General features: G+C 51.5%; 1 protein-coding gene across 1 annotated transcript in view; it reads right to left on the bottom strand.

The window, feature by feature from the left end:
- The window catches only part of MED27 (mediator complex subunit 27), a 939037-nt gene that overhangs the window by 343953 nt on the left and 572878 nt on the right, over positions 1-22206 (bottom strand). Inside the window, exon 4 of the mRNA XM_086924771.1 lies at positions 14885-14978. Within this exon, the coding sequence (XP_086780897.1) occupies positions 14885-14978 (94 nt within the window). The remainder of the gene's footprint in view (positions 1-14884; positions 14979-22206) is intronic.

Raw genomic sequence — 22206 nt, 5'->3', positions numbered from 1 at the left:
CTCCCCGGGCGCTGGCTCCACCCCCCTGCTGGGTGTCTGGACTCCCTCATCCCGGACCTCCCGACCTCCAAGTGCGAGGGTCCGGACATCAAAGCACGCCAGCCCTATAACTGGGGCAGCTCCAGAACAGGAAGGCAGTTGTATCTTGGAGTCGAGAGACGAAAGAAGAACTCATCCTGGACGGACTACTGGCGCTGCCGTAGCTCTGTCCTGTGCACCATCATCCTGCCTGGTGGCGCTGCCACAGCCGTCGTAACCTTCATCCTTCACCGTCGTCCGGATCTGCTGGCGAGGCCGCGGACCGTTGTAACTGTCATCTGCATCGGGACCTGCTTGGCTTCTCCACGGCCCGTCGACCATCCTTCATCCATCTCGGGACCTGCTTGGCTTCTCCACGGCCCGTCGACCCTCCTTCATCCATCTCGGGATCTGCTTGGCTTCTCCACGGCCCGATCAGCGACCACGCCGAGCTCGAGGATTGAGAGCTATTGAACTCATTGGTAACTAAGACTGTCCCGCTACCCTTTTCCTCAACCAGAGATCAGAACCGAGGGGACCCCTGAGTCCAGACCTCCTTGTATTATATCAACGTAACCTAAGAAGTGCATATAAAGTCTCGTTAACCTTCAATCTTGTGTGGTGTCCGTCTGTGGGGGGGGAAGTTACTTATCTGTACAGTCGTTGGAGACGGCTCTCCCTGGAGACCTCTCCCCGTAATCTCGGCCGACCCTCCCGGTCCGTCTAACATTGGTGGCCAGCGGCGCGATCCGAATCACCGCATAACGTACAGAGAGTAGCTCACCCCACAACGAACAACAATGTCGACTAAAGAGAGCGGATCAACTGAGAAGTTCCAAATGGAAAAGCTAGAGGAATACAGCCATCGTGAACTAAAGCAGTTCTGCATCGAACTAGGTATCGCTACCACCGGACTAAGTACCAAGGACGATTTTAAGCATGCCCTAGAATCTTGGGCAGAGACCGGGGAGGTCGAAGCCCCGGAGCAAAGCACCGCGAAAAAGACCAACACGGCCCCTGAAGAGCAAAGAACGGGTCTCTCGCAAGACGAGATCCAAGAAAGAGAAAAAGCCCGACTACACGAACTTGAAATGGCCCGACTCAAGATGGACATAGAACTCAAATTGGCCGAGCAAAAAATAAACTTAGAGCACCTTCGCCTCCGAGAAGAAAGAGAGGAGAAACAGAGGCAAAGGGAGCTCGAGGAAAAAAGACTAACGTACGAGCACGAGCGGAACCTAGCCGAGATCAACCTGCGCAAACAGAATAAAGAATTAGGGGTGCCCGACAGACCGTCCACCCCCGGGACCACGGACAAAAAAGTGCACATCCCCAAGGATGTGGTCCGAGAATATTTTCGAGAAGACGACATCCAGCAATGGTTTAAAGCATATGAAATCGCGATGACTGCGCACCGGATCGATAGAGCCGACTGGGGAGCCGGCCTATGGGGCAAATTCCTCAATGAGGGCCGCGATACTCTGTTACAGCTCCCAGACCACCAGATGACCTCCTACGACCATATGAAAGCGGCCCTCCTCACTCGCTATGGCCTCACGCCCGAGATGTACCGTCAGAGGTTCCGAGACTGCACACGCATTCCAGGTACAACTTGGGTGGACTATGTAACGTACTTTAGCCGAGCCTTCGAAGGCTGGATCAGAGGGAACAACGTCACGACCTACGAGCAGTTGTTCAATCTGATGGTATGGGAGCATCTGTCCAACAACTGCTTCATTGAACTACGCCAACACCTCCTCGACAGCAAGTTAACCGATCCCCGGCAGCTCGCAGCCGAAGCTGACCGGTGGGAGGTCACCCGAGTGGGCCGGAATGGGTCCTACGAGCAGAACAGGAACAACAATGGTCACCACCGATCCAGAGGAGGAGGAGGGGGCCAAGGACGAGGAAGAGACAACACTCCGGCCGCCCCCACTACCAGCACCACCCCCCCGGCCAACCGGGGCAGCACCCCGGCGCGACCGGGATACAGAGCCAATGTTACATGTCACCGATGCCAACGAGTCGGCCACTATGCAAATGACCCAAGCTGCCCGCAGTATCAGAGCCCAAGACCCCGCCAGGTGGCCGCCGCGGCACTAGGGGAAGAACAGATCTCCGAGGAACAAGAAACAGACGAGCAAGAGTATCAAGGGTGGGAGCCAGCCGCCATGACTCTCGCGTGCTTAGGAGGAAGAGACATGGTCCCGCGGGTCCCCCTACCCGCTAACACCCAAAAGTACGGCCAATGGGTGAGCATCAATGGACAACGGGCCGAAGCCCTCCGAGACACCGGGGCCAGTGTGACAGCCGTCCGCTGTCATCTGGTGACCCCAGAGCAATATCTACCGAACATTCTCTGCCCTGTACGATCAGCCGACAACTCGGAGAGTCTGTGTCGGATGGCCTGCGTCCCCTTTGAGTGGGGAGGGGTCTCCGGCATGTTGAAAGTAACGGTCCGAGACGACGCCCCCGTGGACTGCCTCCTCGGAAATGACCTGGAAAGCTCCCCGTGGGCAGCCGTGGAGCGAAAAGAACACTTGGGGATGTTGGGCGTCCCAGACTGGGCGTGCGTCACCACCCGGTCTATGGCCGCCCGTGCCAACCATCACCCGGAAGAACCAGAATGGCCGGCGCCTCCGCCTCCGGTCGCCCCCGCCGAGACCCCCGACCAGGGCATCCCCCTCGAACCTGCTCAACCTTCCGACCTTGCTAATCTCGACCAGTGGGCTCAAGAAGGGGGGCCCACACAAGAACAATTTCGTCAGGAGCAGAAGACCTGTCCCTCCCTTGAGGGACTCCGACAACAAGCGCTCGCCCAAAGCGCAGGGGATACCTCCGGAACTCATTGGGTCTACTGGGACAATGACCTACTGTACAGCGAGCAACGAATCGCCGAGCTGGGGGCCAACCGAGTACTAGTGGTGCCACTCCGCTTTAGAGACTTCCTGCTAAATCTGGCCCACGATGTCCCCCTGGCAGGGCACCTGGGACAAGATAAAACCTACAGCCGCCTAGTGACCCACTTCTTCTGGCCAAAAATGAGAAACGATGTGCACCAGCATTGCCGATCTTGCCCCACGTGCCAAGCCAGTGGGAAGAGCGGCCGCAAATTAAAGGCCCCCCTGCAACCCTTTCCCGTAGTCACGACCCCATTTGAGAGGGTCGGAATAGACATTGTGGGACCCCTAGACCCACGTACAAGACAAGGCCACCGCTTCATCCTAGTACTAGTGGACCACGCCACCCGCTACCCTGAGGCTATTCCTCTCCGGACCGTCACAGCCCCAGTGGTCGGCCGGGCCCTGATGGGGATCTTCTCCCGTGTGGGGTTCCCCCGAGAAGTCGTCAGTGACAGAGGCACGAACTTTATTTCCAAATACATGAAGTCCCTCTGGCAACAGTGTGGGGTCACCTACCGCTTCACGACCCCCTATCACCCCCAAGGAAACGGACTTGTTGAGCGGTTCAATCGCACACTAAAAGGGATGATCGGGGGATTGGAAGAACCCCTCCGTCGCCAGTGGGACGTGCTGCTGCCGTGCCTCCTCTTCGCCTACCGGGAGGTCCCACAGAAGTCCCTAGGCTTCAGCCCATTCGAGCTGCTCTATGGGCACCCAGTACGGGGGCCACTCAGCCTGATCAAAGAAGGCTGGGAGTTGCCTCCGGCCAAGAGTCCTCCAGATGTCTTCCGGTACCTCCTCACCCTCCGCAACCAGTCCCAGCGGTTCAGAGACCTAGCGAAAGCCAACCTAGAGGCCAGTCAAGAGGACATGAAGAGATGGTATGACCAGAACGCCTCATCTATTGAATTCGAGCCGGGGCAACAGGTCTGGGTAATGTCCCCCACAGAACCGTGCGCTCTCCAAGACAAATGGACGGGACCCTTCAAGGTAATCGAGCGCAAGGGACCCGCCACCTATCTGATCGATATGGAGTCTGCCCGGAATCCGCTCCGAGTCCTCCACACCAACAGACTGAAACCCCACTTTGCACGAACAGAACTCAGCCTCTTGATGGCCACAGACAACGGGGTTGAGGACGACTCCGAGCCTCTCCCTGACCTCTTGCGGACCCAGGAGCAAGACGGCTCCGTGGATGGGGTCCGACTCTCGGAGACCCTCACCCAGGAACAACGCCAAGAGTGCCAGGCCCTCCTATCACGATTTGCCAGCCTGTTCTCCCTCACCCCAGGGGTCACTTCCTGGTGTGTGCACGATGTGGACACCGGAGACAGCCCTCCTATCCGCCACCGGGCCTACCGCGTACCTGATCGGGTACGGGCCTGCATCCAGGCGGAAGTAACTAAGATGCTCACGCTCGGGGTCATCGAGCCCTCCGACAGTCCATGGGCCAGCCCGGTCGTACTGGTCCCCAAAGCAGCCGCCCCCGGAACCACACCCGAACTCCGGTTCTGTGTCGACTACCGGGGCCTGAATGAAGTCACCAGAACGGACGCACACCCCATCCCCCGGGCAGATGAACTGGTCGACCGAATGGGCGCTGCCCGCTACCTCAGCATCTTCGATCTAACGGCAGGCTATTGGCAGATCGGCCTCACACCCCGAGCACAAGAACGTTCTGCCTTCTCCACCCCCGATGGCCACTATCACTTCACGGTCATGCCCTTCGGCATGAAAAATGCCCCAGCGACTTTCCAACGGCTCGTCAATCAGGTCCTGGCGGGGCTCGAAGAGTTCAGCGCCGCCTACCTGGATGACATCGCTGTGTACAGCCACCACTGGACCGAGCACCTCCACCACCTCCAAGCAGTGTTGCAAGCCCTTCAGCGAGCTGGCCTCACGATCAAGGCCAGCAAATGTCAAATTGGACAAGGGTCAGTGACCTACCTCGGACACCAAGTGGGAAGCGGTCTAGTGGCCCCTCTTCAACTGAAAATTGCCGCCATCCAGAACTGGCAACCCCCTAACACTCAAACTGAGGTGCGAGCCTTCCTGGGCCTCACGGGCTACTACCGAAGGTTCGTGAAAGACTATGGTACCATCGTGGGGCCTCTCACCGAACTCACGTCGAAAAATCAGCCCAAGAAGGTGAACTGGACCCCAGAGTGTCAAGCGGCCTTCGAACAGCTAAAGACCGCCATGTGTTCCGCTCCTGTACTCCAGGCCCCAGACTACAGCCGGGAGTTCGTCGTCCAGACGGACGCCTCCGACCAGGGCATTGGGGCGGTCCTGTCCCAGGTGAACACCGAAGGCCTTGACCAACCGGTGGCCTTCATCAGCCGGAGACTCCTACCACGGGAGCAACGCTGGAGCACCATAGAGAGGGAAGCCTTCGCTGTGGTATGGGCCCTCAAGAAGCTCCGACCCTACCTTTTTGGCACCCACTTCCGGGTGCAGACTGACCACCGACCCCTGCAGTGGTTGATGCATATGCGGGGGGAAAACCCAAAACTGCTACGCTGGTCCATCTCCTTGCAAGGTATGGACTTTACCGTTGAACACCGGCCTGGGTCTGACCACGCCAACGCGGATGGCCTGTCCCGGTTTTTCCGCCTCGACGAAGAGAGTCCCCAAGAGGATGGGTAACTCTCCCCGCCTTCAGCTGGGGGGGACGCATGTTGGACAGGCCACGTGACGGGCCGCTCTCCCCCGGCTCGACCAAGCCCGAGCCAGTCATACAAGCACCACACACCACCATTGCACGTCCTACGTCCCCTCAGGGACACCTGCCCCCGAGCATGATAACCTCGTGGGTCCGATCCACGGCCAACCCACGCGCCCAGCCCGGGCCGCCATCTTGGACACTTCGCCACGAGGCCGCCTGGCCCCCGATCGACCTCAACCCTGGGCCTAGCCGGCCTCAGACATTCCGGCACCACCCTCCACCCAGGAGGTGAGCGAGCTACTTGGCCAGTCAATGGGAGAAAGAGGTGTCGATGGTTCTCCCCCGGCCAGTGCCGCTCGCCCATCGCCTCCCCGGGCGCTGGCTCCACCCCCCTGCTGGGTGTCTGGACTCCCTCATCCCGGACCTCCCGACCTCCAAGTGCGAGGGTCCGGACATCAAAGCACGCCAGCCCTATAACTGGGGCAGCTCCAGAACAGGAAGGCAGTTGTATCTTGGAGTCGAGAGACGAAAGAAGAACTCATCCTGGACGGACTACTGGCGCTGCCGTAGCTCTGTCCTGTGCACCATCATCCTGCCTGGTGGCGCTGCCACAGCCGTCGTAACCTTCATCCTTCACCGTCGTCCGGATCTGCTGGCGAGGCCGCGGACCGTTGTAACTGTCATCTGCATCGGGACCTGCTTGGCTTCTCCACGGCCCGTCGACCATCCTTCATCCATCTCGGGACCTGCTTGGCTTCTCCACGGCCCGTCGACCCTCCTTCATCCATCTCGGGATCTGCTTGGCTTCTCCACGGCCCGATCAGCGACCACGCCGAGCTCGAGGATTGAGAGCTATTGAACTCATTGGTAACTAAGACTGTCCCGCTACCCTTTTCCTCAACCAGAGATCAGAACCGAGGGGACCCCTGAGTCCAGACCTCCTTGTATTATATCAACGTAACCTAAGAAGTGCATATAAAGTCTCGTTAACCTTCAATCTTGTGTGGTGTCCGTCTGTGGGGGGGGAAGTTACTTATCTGTACAGTCGTTGGAGACGGCTCTCCCTGGAGACCTCTCCCCGTAATCTCGGCCGACCCTCCCGGTCCGTCTAACAGTAGGGGTTATCTTGGCGTGCAACTCCCTTGCCCTGACTTAGGAGTGGTGGTCTCTGACTGACTTTGGCGAAAGCCCTGGCCAGCCAGGGATCCCATTTCTAACACTAAGCTACTACCTTCCATCTGCTACGGCAGTGGGGCTCTACGAGGGAGAGAAGCCAAGAATCTGGACTTAATCCAGATAAAAGCCTACCGAACAATGTTTTCGCTCCCGTCCTATACATCGCCCGCCCAACTCAGGCTGGAATTTGGATTACAAAAACAAGCTCTTGCAAGACAGGGAGCTTATATTATCTGCTGCCACAAACTTCGTTCTGCTACTACTAACACTTTAAATGTGCTGTTATGGCAAGACATTCAAAGCAGGGACGTATCTCAGGCAAGATCTTATCTGAAGACAGCCTTGGGGGCTACCAAACTAACTGCGATCTGGGATATGCAACTCGGCCACAAAGCATTCAAAAAACTGGTTTGGAAAACTGTCAAAACTCTTTCACTACTAGAGGATAAAGCATAATTTGCTAAAAGAATTCATGCATGGATGACCATAAACTCATAGAAATCCCTGACACCACAACCGTACTTCAGCCAGGGTTATTCCAAGACAATAAAACGGAAGTTTCTGAAATACAGACTAGGGGTCTTGCCTACTAGAGAGCATTTTCCACCATGGCTCAGGAGAAATGGCCACGATACCTGCACCTTCTGCAATACAGAGAAGGGCGATATACTTCATATGACTTGCCTCTGCCAAGAGTTTAGGCCAGCACGCCAACAGTTCTTAAAGGACCAGCTTAAACAGATAGGAACTCGCACTAGAAGGCAAGAAGTACTGGCTTGTCTCAACCCTGCAAACACAAAACTGAACTGCAGGTATGTAAAGTTCCTTGCGCTAATTGAGCAGAAACTGCCAAAAAACATTACACAGTAAACATATAGACGCCAATTAAAACTCAATGATACCTGCTCCTACCTAAAAGTAATGCATCTGGACATTAGATAGGGCTTTTACTGTTTGCTCTTTTAATGACGTTTTAAAGAAACAACTTCTCTTACGATATTTTAATCTGTTTTGTAAAATGTTTGCACTGGTTTTAATTAACTATGCATAATAAAAATTACCTTACCTTACCTATACACACCTGCTGTCGCCTCAGAACCAGCGAGCTTAGTTTAAGCAGAGATGGAAGGACCAGACGAATGAGGTCCGTCCCCAGGCACCTACCCGAGTGTACTCACGCGGATCCCTCTTCAGTGGGTATCAGGGCACGGTTCACTCATTCACTCATTCATACATGGAGAAGGACTGAAGACCAGAGACTCGTCTAAGTTTGGAACCAGACAAATGAGGTCCCCCAAGGCACCTACCCGAGTGTACTCACGCGGATCCCTCTTCAGTGGGTATCATGGCCCGGTTCACTCATTCACTCATTCACACATGGAGGAGGACTGAAGACCAGAGACCCGTCTACACTGAGGGACAGAGAGTAGTGGTGCACCACTGAAAGACACTGATGCTAATAAGAACTGCTCTCTATCGCGGTCTCAACTGTTCTCCAGCCCGGGCGGAGGGGCTGCAACATACCTGCAAGGCGCTGGTTCACTATAAAAACAGCGCAGGACGTGCGCGGGCTTGCCCAGGCTCGGGCCAATACGGGCCCGTCTTAGCCCATCATAGCCTGGAAGAGGCAGGGCTGGGCCAACCCCCTTTATGTTTTGATGGTTGGCCCCAAGAGCCCTGGAGTTGGTGAACTGGGCTCCTACTATGCAGTTGTTGCCACTCAAGGGGCATAGAGGCGGATCGCCCACTATAGAAGGAACTGCGGCTACAGCTCAACGCTTATTGAAGCCATCTCGCTTCCGCCTTAAGGACGGACCTCCATCACGTTCACCAACACGTGAAGCCCAGCCGAGAAATCTAGTTTTGTGGGCGGACTCTGTCCCAATCTCGCCTTGCTCAGAATAACCCCTTTGTTGCGCCCGTCGGCCAACGGCAGTCGCGAGCAGTACCTCCATAGTGCTGCGAAAGTCCGTTGGCAGACATGGCCCTGCCCACTTAATAAAACCACCGCACCATGACGGAATTCGCGCCGCGGTTACGCTGTTACGCGGTTAAAGAACTGTGGTACATTTTCTTTTTAAGTCTTATGTTAGGCTCCACGAAGAATGGTCAAACATAAGACGCCTGGTGCAGGTATCTCATCGCAGCATACAACTACTGCAATAGATACCATGCTGGCTACAGCAGTGGAGACGATCTCTGATGAAACCGCAGACTTTCTATGGATGTGGCGCATCACAAATATATTGCATCTGACGCAGCTCCTAAGTCGCCCAGCTTAATCTGTACCACTCCATCACACACATACAATTCTCCTTCAAATGCTGATGCATGCATTGAGCCTATAACGCCCATTGCCTCTTCATGTTTAGATGCCTCTAAAATTTCTGTCAGTAACCAACCCCTAAAAAAAGAGAAAACCGCCCGAGGCCACTAAGGGAATCAGTATAAAGGCTATACCTAAAAAAAATCACAGAGAAGTCGTGAACGTAATTTAATCCAGCACTGCACTAAATTCCATAGTGCGACTCAGACAACTCACACAGAGGAAATGATGGCTGGTAGTGTACAAAGTCCCCTGATCTCCAAACTTACTTCATTACTTGGTCAAGAACTCTGCCTAATTACCCAAGGCACGTTAATAGCAAGACACAATATTGCCAGACACTGGGGAATCCAAACTGTGCCAACATATACAGACTCGTGTAACAACAAGGACTGGGTCATGGTGGCCGAAAGGCAGTATACATAAATAGAGGCTGCCCCAAGGAGTGGGAACGGATATGGGGAGGGTGGAACAAATTCAGGGGTAATATTTGTGCATTGCCGATGGGGAGATCCGTATTGGAAAACAGTTGAACGATGCACTATAATGAAGTGTGGGAAGAAGGTAGTGGGTGACGTTGGTTTCAAAAATGAAAAAACAAGCCGGAAGGTGGAATGTGATTCCGAAAGTCAATAAAAGATTGCATGTATGAAATGTATGTCAAATGATGCTCTCAATTCGTATATTAAATAAAAAGAATAAAAGAAAAACTCTGCCCAATTATCAGGCGTCTAGAATCAATCGAGAAGTCTCTTGTTAAGTACTGTGAGTCTAATAATGTAACCAAGGACAGACCTCTGGATCCTCCGACTCATATCCCATCCCAACCTATCCTGCCCGGTTGCAAACAAGGCTGACCAAGGGTACAGAATCAATAAGTCTCAAAGGAACCTCTCTTCTAACGAAGAATCACTACCCAGGAGACATCTGGTCCCACACGCAGCTGCCCCTACTACCATCAATCCCTCTGGAGAGATACCACCCCTACGGCTAAATCACCCTGCTCCATCCTATGAGGCAAAGCAACAGTAACACGACAATGCCACAGCTTTGGCTTATGTTGACATTCATGCAAAGTGCTATTTTCTCCTGTGCTTTCCTGTCTTTTGGATGTTAACTTGTTAGCCCCTTGTACCGTGTGCTCCCTGCTTCTCGTTCTGCTGGTTTGCCCTCAACCATTCTCATGTCTTTGCAATGGTGCCTCTTCAGATTTATATGCAGGTCATTTTCTCTTTGATGTGCTTTTCACTTGGATCATTGCATTGTGTTTTGTTAATATGAAGGGAGGGAGGGTGTTGTACCTGCTGCTCAGCCGGTGTGAGTGTGGTGTGGGATGTTGGTGTGTGGTGATGCTGTGGAATGTTGGATGAGGGCATAGTGTCAGAATGGGCTGAGCCGCAGGAAGGCTGCTCCTGGTGGGGCTCTGCTCAGATCTTAACTTGGAATAAATAAACCTAAAGCTATTCCATGGACTGGACCTTCTTTTCACCTCATGTGTTCTTATTTTCTTCTTTGTAGGTACGTGGGGGGGCATTGTCAAGCCAGTGTGGTGTGGAATGTTCTGTTCACCACTTGGCTCTGTATCCCACCTTTAGTTTCCTGTTTGGCCAATGTGTATGCTCTTCACTCGGTCTCTACTGGAAGAGTTCTACTTTTTCCCACATGTGTATTGCTCAATCTGATCTTCCCTTTTCAAATTGTTCTACTCATTATATTCTTTTGATAAATAACTTGGTTGGAAGGTTGAGGTCTTCATTTCTGATTGTAAAGTGCTTTGGAATAGTTCAACTCTGCATCACAGACACTTCCTCCCAGGAGCCACCCACCCAGCCAGAAGTGAGCCTGGGTGCCCTAGAGAAAGCAGTCCACCTGTGTGCGCCAGGTGGACACAACCATTCATTGCCCTCTCCGTCCCACACCTCAGTGCGGTATCACCTGCAGTCCACCTGTGTGCGCCAGGTGGACACAACCATTCATTGCCCCCTCCGTCCCACACCTCAGTGCGGTATCACCTGCAGTCCACCTGTGTGCGCCAGGTGGACACAACCATGCATTGCCCCCTCCGTCCCACACCTCAGCGCAGTATCACCTGCAGTCCACCTGTGCGCGCCAGGTGGACACAACCATGCATTGCCCCCTCCGTCCCACACCTCAGCGCGGTATCACCTGCAGTCCACCTGTGCGCGCCAGGTGGACACAACCATGCATTGCCCCCTCCGTCCCACACCTCAGTGCGGTATCACCTGCAGTCCACCTGTGTGCGCCAGGTGGACACAACCATGCATTGCCCCCTCCGTCCCACACCTCAGTGCGGTATCACCTGCAGTCCACCTGTGTGCGCCAGGTGGACACAACCATTCATTGCCCTCTCCGTCCCACACCTCAGTGCGGTATCACCTGCAGTCCACCTGTGCGCGCCAGGTGGACACAACCATGCATTGCCCCCTCCGTCCCACACCTCAGTGCGGTATCACCTGCAGTCCACCTGTGTGCGCCAGGTGGACACAACCATTCATTGCCCTCTCCGTCCCACACCTCAGTGCGGTATCACCTGCAGTCCACCTGTGTGCGCCAGGTGGACACAACCATGCATTGCCCCCTCCGTCCCACACCTCAGCGCAGTATCACCTGGTGTCCACCTGTGTGCGCCAGGTGGACACAACCATTCATTGCCCCCTCCGTCCCACACCTCAGTGCGGTATCACCTGCAGTCCACCTGTGTGCGCCAGGTGGACACAACCATGCATTGCCTCCTCCGTCCCACAACTCAGTGCGGTATCACCTGCAGTCCACCTGTGTGCGCCAGGTGGACACAACCATTCATTGCCCCCTCCGTCCCACACCTCAGTGCGGTATCACCTGCAGTCCACCTGTGTGCGCCAGGTGGACACAACCATTCATTGCCCCCTCCGTCCCACACCTCAGTGCGGTATCACCTGCAGTCCACCTGTGTGCGCCAGGTGGACACAACCATTCATTGCCCCCTCCGTCCCACACCTCAGTGCGGTATCACCTGCAGTCCACCTGTGTGCGCCAGGTGGACACAACCATTCATTGCCCCCTTCGTCCCACACCTCAGTGCGGTTTCACCTGGCGTCCACCTGTGTGCGCCAGGTGGACACAACCATTCATTGCCCCCTCCATCCCACACCTCAGTGCGATATCACCTGGCGTCCACCTGTGTGCGCCAGGTGGACACAACCATTCATTGCCCCCTCCATCCCACACCTCAGTGCGATATCACCTGGCGTCCACCTGTGTGCGCCAGGTGGACACAACCATTCATTGCCCCCTCCGTCCCACACCTCAATGCGGTATCACCTGGCGTCCACCTGTGTGCGCCAGGTGGACACAACCATTCATTGCCCCCTCCGTCCCACACCTCAGTGCGGTATCACCTGGCGTCCACCTGTGTGCGCCAGGTGGACACAACCATCCATTGGCCCCTCCGTCCCACACCTCAGTGCGGTATCACCTGGCGTCCACTGTGTGCGCCAGGTGGACACAACCATCCATTGGCCCCTCCGTCCCACACCTCAGTGCAGTATCACCTGGCGTCCACCTGTGTGTGCCAGGTGGACACAGCACCATTCACTGTCTGTCACCTTTATGCTTGAATACCTGGGCGAAAAGTGAAGCTGTTGCATGACGAGGAGAGAGACCATCATCCTCCCTGATCTGAAAGCTGACTACATCTTTGCTGCATTACCTATATATTTATATTGTGTGGCCTTAGCAAAATCATCAACTTTTTATTAGAATACAGCTGCGAATTAAATGATTGGAAGTGCAAATTCTTCAGCCTCTAAATATAAATAATGGATAAAATACCGAAAAACAACTGCCTAGTTCGCCATCCATGAGCACAATATACTATACTGCACCAACCGAGCGTAACATAAGACGATTAAAGAATCCTTTGGACCCATGCTGTATGCAAGCTTGTAATCATATATGTGCAATAGACGGCTACCTAATGAAGGCACTGTTATATCCTCGTGCATGGAGAAACTTTATTAAGAGGTTTACTTTTGGTGGTTCCGGACGGTTTAAGGAACACTGTATTAGACATGGCTCATGAGGGTCACCCTGGCATGTCCAGTATGAAAAAAAGGATAAGAAGTGAATTTTGGTGGCCTGGGGTCGACAAATTAATCGAGAAAAAAGTAAGATTTTGTGTTGAATGTTGTGTGAGTGATAAATCGCAAAAACCAGTTAAATATCATCACAATTCTGTCTCCAGTCCATCAAAGCCTTGGGAGTGTGTTTCGGTTGACATTGCCGGTCCGATGTCTTTAGGTCAAGGTCCAGTTTATGCCATTGTTTTGATAGACCAGTTCTCCAGTTGGCCTGAAGTAAAATTTGTTCCGCATGTATCCTCTAAGGTAGTGATTGACTTTCTCAATTCTGTTTTTGAAAAAGAGGGTTTTCCCACTTCCATCCTTTCAGATAATGGCACACAGTTCACCTCTGCAGAGATGAAGTCCTTTTGTGGCAACCATGGCATTTTACACAAACGTTCTTCTGTTTATTACCCCCAAGGCAACGGGATGGTAGAAAGGTGGATTAGAGTGCTCAAGGAGGGTCTGCAACTTGCTGTATGCAACGGTGAGAATTGCTACGAGGCTGTTAGGAAACTCTTGTGGAGTTATCGGAATACTCCAAAGTCCTATGGTGACCTTTCCCCTTTTGAAAAAATGCGAGGGAGGAAGGGTGTATGTAATTTAAGCAGGCCTTGGATGCGAGACCTTGTAGAAGGTAAACCTACTAGATGCAGTGCTCCTGTGTTGTCTGCCGTTTCCACAAATCCATGCAAAGTTGGTGATTGGGTACGGGTGAGAAAGTCTGGTTTTCTTAGATCTGGTGTATCACGCTTTTCTGACCCGTTGTTAGTTGTTAGAGTGGGTAGGCAAGTTGTAGAATTGTCAGACGGCAATGTTTGGAGCCTCTCTAAGGTTGTCAAAGTTCCGCCTCTCCTTGGCAGTCCCTTTTCTCCCAACCTGTCAGGGACCTCTCCTTCTAGTTCCAATTCATGTCATCTTCCTATTTCCCCTCGTCCTCATCAGCCCATTCCCATTCACACCCCCCATTTGAGTTTTCCCCGTCTGAGGAAACCTCCTGTTTGGCACAAAGACTACAATGTTGGTGTATGATTTTCTTCTTTCAAAATGTTATCTAATTTCATTCATTATTTTGCTTGCATGAATTTTATGTTATGATTAATTCATTTCTTTTCTAGAAAGGAGGATGTGTTATATCCTCGTGCCTGCTCGTGCTTCTTTCTGTGCTCGCCTCGCCGCACGCTCTGGAATGTGGAATCCTGTGCCTAGGTATTCCAGTTATTCCAGTGCGGCGGTTGGCGTGGGCTCTTGATGGTTCCTACTCGGCTATCTAATAAACCCTCACTTTCCATCATATCCTGGCCTGTCTACTTCTTTCCATCGTGGATACTTCAGGCACGTATGCCGAAACGCGCGTAGTTTGACACCTGCAGCACTGCCTCCATCATCTTTACGAATAACATGTATATTGGACATACATTTATGATTGTATCTGAATAATAAATGTAAAAAAGAATAATATATATACAAAACGAGAAGAATAAAATATATGTTTTGATAACTATATCTGTGTATACCCATTTTTATGCACAAGGGTGATATTTTCATGGTCTTTGTTTCTTTCATTGTAACGTGATATAATATAAAATAGACAGAACTTTGAAATATATATCTAGCTAAATCTTTCCTTAACCTCCGTCCCACCCTCAGTGCAGTATCACCCGCAGCCACTTACCAGGAGGATTGCGGAGGTGCCATTGGGCCTGGTGAGCTGGATGGACATCTCTGGAAACATCCTGTCGATTCGACTGATGACGTCATCAACATATCTAATGGGAATAAAGGAAACAAAGACTATTAATTGCACCTGGTCTTTGGGCTTAACATACAGTCTGTTGATGCAATAAATGTCGCATACAGTGATCAAGAGCATAGCTTCAAAAATGTCTCCGTGTGTCCGCCCTTCACACCACAGTCCCCTTGAATAGCTAACCTGCATGAAGGAAGCACAGCGCATCTGTAATGTGTGCTGTCTCAGCGCATTCTCCTCTGCAAGCTCACACATTTACGGTGGTTTTGGGACCCATCTTTCAGCACAGATCCAAGAATTAGGGTCTTTGAAGTGACTGTAGCACGGAAAGTGGGAGTTAAAGCTGTAGTACGGTACTCTGCTAATTGACCTTTGCCCTCTAGTAATACATGTGTGAATGTACGTTTGTGGCTACAGTTCTTCCAATAACACGTTTTACTGGCCACGCCTATGTTTCACAAGCATGCAGGCCTATGAGGACCACACCTGTGAAGGATGGCGTCTCTGGGGGGCTTCCCAATCCATTCAGAGACCACCAAACTCAACATCTGCCCTGGTGCAAGCCCCACGGACAGGGCATGGGTGGGGACAGCTGTAAGACACGTGTGAGCCACAGACTCGACGGCTACAGCTCTTACGCAATGGAGCGCGTTCAATGTGTGTTAGAAATGGGATCCTGGCTGGCCAAGACTCGCGTCAAGGTCAGTCAGGGATCACCATTCCTAAGGTCAGGGCAAGGGAGTTACACGCCAAGATAACCCCAGCTCACCCTCTAGGTAACGTGGCGCGAGCAGCAAGGCTAAACTTGGAGGCGATATGAGTTAAGTATTTGCGCACGCACCCCAGCAACAACACCCAAAGCCCACCACAAAGGAAACTCCACACAAGGTTATATAAAAAAATAGCCTTTGTATTACACCAAAACACATTAGATAAAACACACACTTTACAATGTGCCAGGGGCACGGGCAAAATTTACAGGGGATATTACAAGACAGGGCCACCTGGACCACTGTCAGGAATCAGCACTTTTAGAAGTTAGCACTTTTAGAAATAGCACTTAGAATGTAAAATTACATTAGCACAAAATAGCACACGACCAGTAATCACTGGTAACCAGGACCTCACTAGCACCACCTGTACTAGGGAGAAAACAACCACCTAAGTATCACTATACCTGTAGGGGTGTAAGAACATAACACATGATGCAATGCATAACATTCATTCAGAGGTGTAAGGAGGAAAACACATGATGCATCAACAATACATTCAGAGGTGTAAAAACAAGGCACATGACGCATAAAAACACATTCAGAGGTGCAGAAAATGAACAATTGCGCCAAACTCACGTAAGTCACCACCTGTGACTGTCCCTAGGCCCTCTGGCCGTGTTGGGGCTAGGACGCCCTGTGTCCAATGTCAGGGTCCTAAACAGAGCAACTGCCCACAAAGTGCTGGGCATCTGGGTAACACTGTAGGGCCACTGCTGGAGCCTCGCAGGCTCTGGCCAGAACAATGTGGGCAACAAGGGAGAGCCTCTCAGGGCTCTAGAATGCACAGATGCAGCCTCACTGGGCTGTGGGGGTCCCTCACAGGGGACCCGGAACACTGGGAGTGCCTCAAGCCTCTCTTAGGCTGGAGCACAAATGCGGGCGTGTTGGAGTCCCCCTCCTGGGGACTCGAAGCACAAGGAAATGCCCCCTTTGCCCTCTTAGGGCTTTAACAAATAGATGCTGCCCCTGGAGCCTCGTGGTTCCAACCAACCAAGATGCGGGCAGGGAGCCTCTCGTGGCTCAAAGGAACGGCCCGCTGTCAACCGGGGCCGCTCTGAGTGAAATGTCAATGCCCCCTTTAAGCCTCTCGGGAGGCAATGTGTCCCGACGCCTTCCCTCTCTTGCCACACACTAGCACGGGGCTTCGGCCTCACACCCCCTCCTCCCGGTCAGCTCCACTCACCGGCTGTCTGCGGGGGGGGAGAGCTCCTGCTCTTCGGGTCTTCTCCTCTGCGGCGGGGGTGTCCTGGGAGGCGGGGTGGGCTCCCGGCCTCCCTGGAGAGCAGCAGAACTTCCGGGGGAACCAGCAGTCAGCTTCCTTCGTCTCGCGGCTGCGGTGGGGCGGGACTTCCGGTCCTTCCCCCTGGGCCGCGCAGCGATTGGCTAGCCGGCAGGAACACTTCCGGGTCGTCGTGGGCAGCGCGGCGGCCCGTCTCCGGCACTTCTAGGCGGGGGGTGAGTTTACCGAGGAGTGGGCTCCCTCGAGGTAAACTTAAAATTGTCGGCAAGGTCCCTGGCAGGGTGGGCACCTGCCAGGGGACAAAATACTCAAAAATAAGCGAGGTGGCACTTGCTTGGGGCGGACAATGCCGGGTGGGCACCGGCCTCTGCAGACAAAGCGCTCCCAGCGCTAGAGGGGTGACCACAGCGCTCCCAAGCGCTGCAAGCCAAATAAAGCGCTAAAAGGCAATCAAAAGCGCTCCCAGGCGCTAGGGGCCAACAAGCCCAGCAAAAGTCCTTTCAAGGGTCAGGGGGCAAGGCTGGGCCCAGAGCCAGCACACTGGGTCTCCAGGCAGGGAGACACCCCAAGTGGCGGTCCTCTGGCCCAGCAGCAGCAACAGCAGCCCCCTCAGGATCCTGGAACAAGAACAGTTTCAGTGGGGACACAGCCCCATTTTTATACACCAAATCCTTTGTTCTGGCACAGGGTGGGGGCAGACCCAGTCACAGCTGGTCCTTGAGTACCCTTGATGGCCCAACCACCCCTTTCTTTCACTGGCAGGGCTAGGGTCATCAGTCACACCACAGGGGGGCGGAGCCAGCATTGTGTGGGGAAAACCCAGCCCATCCAGGACACAGGTACACTCCTCCCACACATCACTCATGCTAATCTCCCACTCACCACCGGGCAGACCCATCCAGCCTTCCTGGAGCCAGGCTCACCAGCCTGCTCCAGCCAATCACACGCCAGGCATATTTTACACTAATATGCCAACTCCTGGAAATGGCATTTCTACATATGACACACTCATGCAACACACACCATTGCGAAGCATTCACTCTCACGAGTTCGCACATATCAGATTCGAACCTGTACACCCCACGCATCAGGAACTACCAGGGACACATACATTCCCCATGCATTCCTATGAGAGGGCAGGCCTAGCTCATCACATGCACTCAGAGTGCGCACGCACTTTCCACTGGGACACAGTGAAAGTGCGCAGAACCCAAAAATCACCATCACCAGGTCACCATTACAAGCAAAAAGTCTAGGGGTGAACCTGCCATAAGGGCCAAGTCCAACAATGTGTCATTAGAGAGAGACATTAGGCCAGGGTTCAAGGGTCAGCAGATGTTCATCACAGCCTGCTCTGGTCGAGAGCCAGGCACCCCAGGGGCCGGTATCAAATGGTACATGGTCAGGAAACCACGACATGGTCGATAACAAAACATATCTGTGGACAGTGTCAGGAAGAGCAAAGCATGGGATTTGAAGTCATTCACAGAATAGTGGACAATCATTGGCAAAACCAATCGCTCTCAACTTGACCTATTGCCTTTTCCAATGGTCTGCAGCGGGGATTGTCAAAGAGCGGCCCTCCTGGCCTAACACGCGCCCCCCCTGATCAAGAGCAGCACTGGGCTGCTATCTCGACTCAGCACGAACATTACAAATATTTTCAATAAACAGGCAAGCATTTATTTAAAGGTTAATTGAAGTTAAGTAAAAGAAGTATCTAGGTTCTCCTGCACATCTTAACTTTGGGGACACTTTCATTTTCCAAGCCTTCTTGCAGCAAAGGTAAATATAAATTTAGAAATATTTATTCACCCCCCCCCACACTGAAAACAAAGCCAATAGTCAACTAAGAGGCAGGTCAGTTGTTATGCGCACTCTGTGGGTGGCCTCGGTTCCGATGATACATGAAAATTATAATTAGGGCTCCCGGTTTCATGGTATTTATATTTTAGTCATTTCCGTCTGTATTTATCCATATTTATTTTTTGCTAATTTTTTTTTAAAATGAAGCGGAAATGTGTATATTTCTGCATTTATTTAATCAGTTAATATACACTCGTGCCTGAACCCCTGACAGGTTTCAATGATATAAACACACTCACATGGTAAAATATGCACTTGTAAGAAAATATGTACATTTTAGTATCAAAATTCTGCAAATCTACTGCTGTTTAGGGCTCTTTACTAAAATCCCTATATTTTTTTCATTCCCTTCCTGTCAATCCACACAGTTATTGGCCTGGCAATCATGACTGACAGCATATAGAATCCCTCAAAAATAACCACATTTCCGCTTTTATACACAGTTAAAAATAAATACAGAGAGGAAAATAACAGGTTTTCTGTCTGTATTTATCTGTAAAAATCAGTAAAAACGGAAAACAGGGAGCCATAATTATAATATATAAAATCAAACACAGGAGAATGCTTTGTACAGCACACATACTGAATACATGTATTTTGAGGTCCTCTTATTTGATAATGACGAAAAAGGAAGGAAAGTGAAATAAATCCATTGCCTTGGATCATGTAGTTTGGTAAAGTGGGGAAGGTGGGATTAAGAACAGGTTTTACATTGTGCAATTCAGCCACTAGATGTATATGTTTCACATTCCCTATCCCCCACCCTCCCCCCACCGGACCACCACCTGCTGGCATCAATGTGCCACTTGGTCACACACAGATAAAACTTTGTGGCCCTTGGAAAATGTTTGCGAGTACCCATACTCTGCAGCATCTCCCCCTCAACCCCCTTAAAAAAAGTCCTGAAAAAAAACTTGATGTAGCCCCCGATTACTGGTAGCAGTAGGTGTGTGATGGCATAGACGAGCATGTGTGTCACCATGCAAGTGCACTGCAGCAGATTGACTGGTGTCATTTTTTTTAAACTTTATATGTTTTATTATAATAATTAACTGATCCAAGACAGAAAACGCTGATTGGATCGTTAAACAGCTTTTTTTTAAGTGGGAAAACAAACTTTGAAATCCAAAGCAGCCTGGCAGCAACTACCCCTGCCCCCCACCAAACGAAAAAATAGTAAAAAGAGGTAAATAAAAAAAATAATAACAATGGACCACAATGGTGTGACAGCAACCAAGGAGAGGATGGGGAAGCAACGGTGCACGCACATGCGGTCTATGGACTGTGGAGTGGCCATCAAATGATAGCTGTAAGGCACACCCAAAAACGGAGAGGTGGGTGGAGGGGAAGCACGGGGAGAGATATTTAAGGGGGGTCAGCACACGAGAGAGAGAAAAAAAAACATTCTCAAGGACTGATTAATGAAAAGGAAAAACAAGCATTGGCATAGCCAATAGGTCTCGTCTTTGGGACCTTATAAGTATTTAGTTATGCAGCCCAATATCCTTGTTGCAACAACATCAACTGTGGCATGATGGCTAAACACTTATAAAGTCCCAAAGGCGAGACCTATTGGCTATGTCAATGCTTGTTCTCCATTACACCTAGTGCAAAGGTCAGTGTGTGTTTCAGACCTCACACCACAATGCTAGGCCGCCAGCTTTGTCAAGCAGATGTCAGAAGCTTCACCACCCTTCCCCCGCCTTTACAGTGTGTTAAGGGCTCCCTTCACAGTTCTCCGTTCTCGAAAGAGGTGGGGCCGTTAGACAAGTCCACCAAAGACCAAGCCATGCACCCTCTCAGCAGTATATGTGCCCATCACTCAAGACGCCAGCTTCTGCGCATCTAGAAGCAAAGAATGCGTCACATAATGGGGGGTCAGCTGTGCATAAATCACCACACAGCAATGAGTGCACACACATAGCATTGTAAAGATCATTTCGAAACACATGATACCAAAACCAGTTTATCGCCACAGAAAGAACTTGCAATGTTTCAGTTTGCGAGCCAGTTTATTTTTTGAGCAAAATAATCTTTAAAGGTACCCGTAGAGGGGGTGGATAGATAAACAGGTAGTATGTAGCGGTAGACATGGTCTCAAGCTTGACACCAAGAGACAGTATCAGGACCGAAGTAAATTTCTGTGCGCGGCATCTGGAGCTCGACCTCTTTCTATGAACGATAAAGCGCCGCCTGAACTCAAAGATCTCTCTCAGTAGAAGTGTTGCATAGTCTGAAGGCAGCGGAAAGGATACATTCTGCTCAGCAATCTACTCACTAGAGAGCTTTAATCTGTGGTGCGCATGCGCACGTCCAGTAATGTAAGGAATGCAGCTGGAACCGGACGCGCTGCTGCTCGCTCCCGAGACCCATAGGCCAGAGGAGTCAACGTTTAGAGAGAAGGCAGGACATGCACCTGCCTTTGGCCAATTGCGGGCTTTCAATTTCTGAAAGCCACCGCGCATGAGTTTGCTGAAAAGCTGAAGTGATTCCAAGAGGTCATTTTCTAGAGCAGCGCATGTGCGCTGCGCTAGGCTTGACCTAATGAAAGCAAATGAGAGGGGCAAAAACAACAACCAATGGTAAGCAGCAGGTGGTTGCAACCATTTAAGAATTCAAGAGAAGAAACAAAAATTAGAGGAGCAAATCAACAACATTCTCAGATGCTTTGATAAAGCAATTTTACATGCTAAAAAGCATATAACCAATTCACAAAAGTGAACTTTTTGAATGAAAGTATTAGGCAATAATAGAGGTGATGATTTTGGGGTCCCCCCCCTAACCTAGGGGCAGGACCAAGCAGATGCCTTGAACACAAACAGCAAAAAACAACAAGCATTTACAATGCAATGGTTTCGCTTTTGTAAAAGTTAGAGCTATTGGCATTGTAAATGACAATTTTTTTTATTTATGTGTTGGTTTTGAAAACAGATAAATTAATGGCATTGTCATTTACAATGCCAATAGCTTAATCTCTCGCAAATGGACGATGGTCACAAAAATTCTTGAAAAGTGCTCTATAGAATCAGGAGGAGTTGGGGAGGGATAATGAATAGAGATAGAGCCAAGAAGGAAAAACAAATTAAACCAGGGTGTCCTCGGACAGCAATAGGGTACCTGCTGACACTGGGGCAGAGAAGTCAGTGCGGGGAGGGCGGGAGCAGGAAACCATGAGTCTGGACCTGCGGTGAAAGGAATAGGGGTAGGGCAGGGGAACACGGCGTGAAAAGGTAGGTAAATCTCAGCCAAGAGGTTACCTGTAGCGAGTAAATCCGAGGTGGCTGGGCGGCGAATGATTCGATCCAGTCCACATCAAAGGAGGCAGCTGATGCAAAGTGGGACTGCAATCTGGGAGTAGGGATGACAAA

The sequence above is a fragment of the Lissotriton vulgaris genome, chromosome 5 (assembly GCF_964263255.1).
Source record: "Lissotriton vulgaris chromosome 5, aLisVul1.2, whole genome shotgun sequence".
Taxonomy (NCBI): Eukaryota; Metazoa; Chordata; class Amphibia; order Caudata; family Salamandridae; genus Lissotriton; species Lissotriton vulgaris.
Note: the sequence above shows the minus strand (reverse complement) of the source record. Positions and strands in the feature narration are given on the sequence as shown.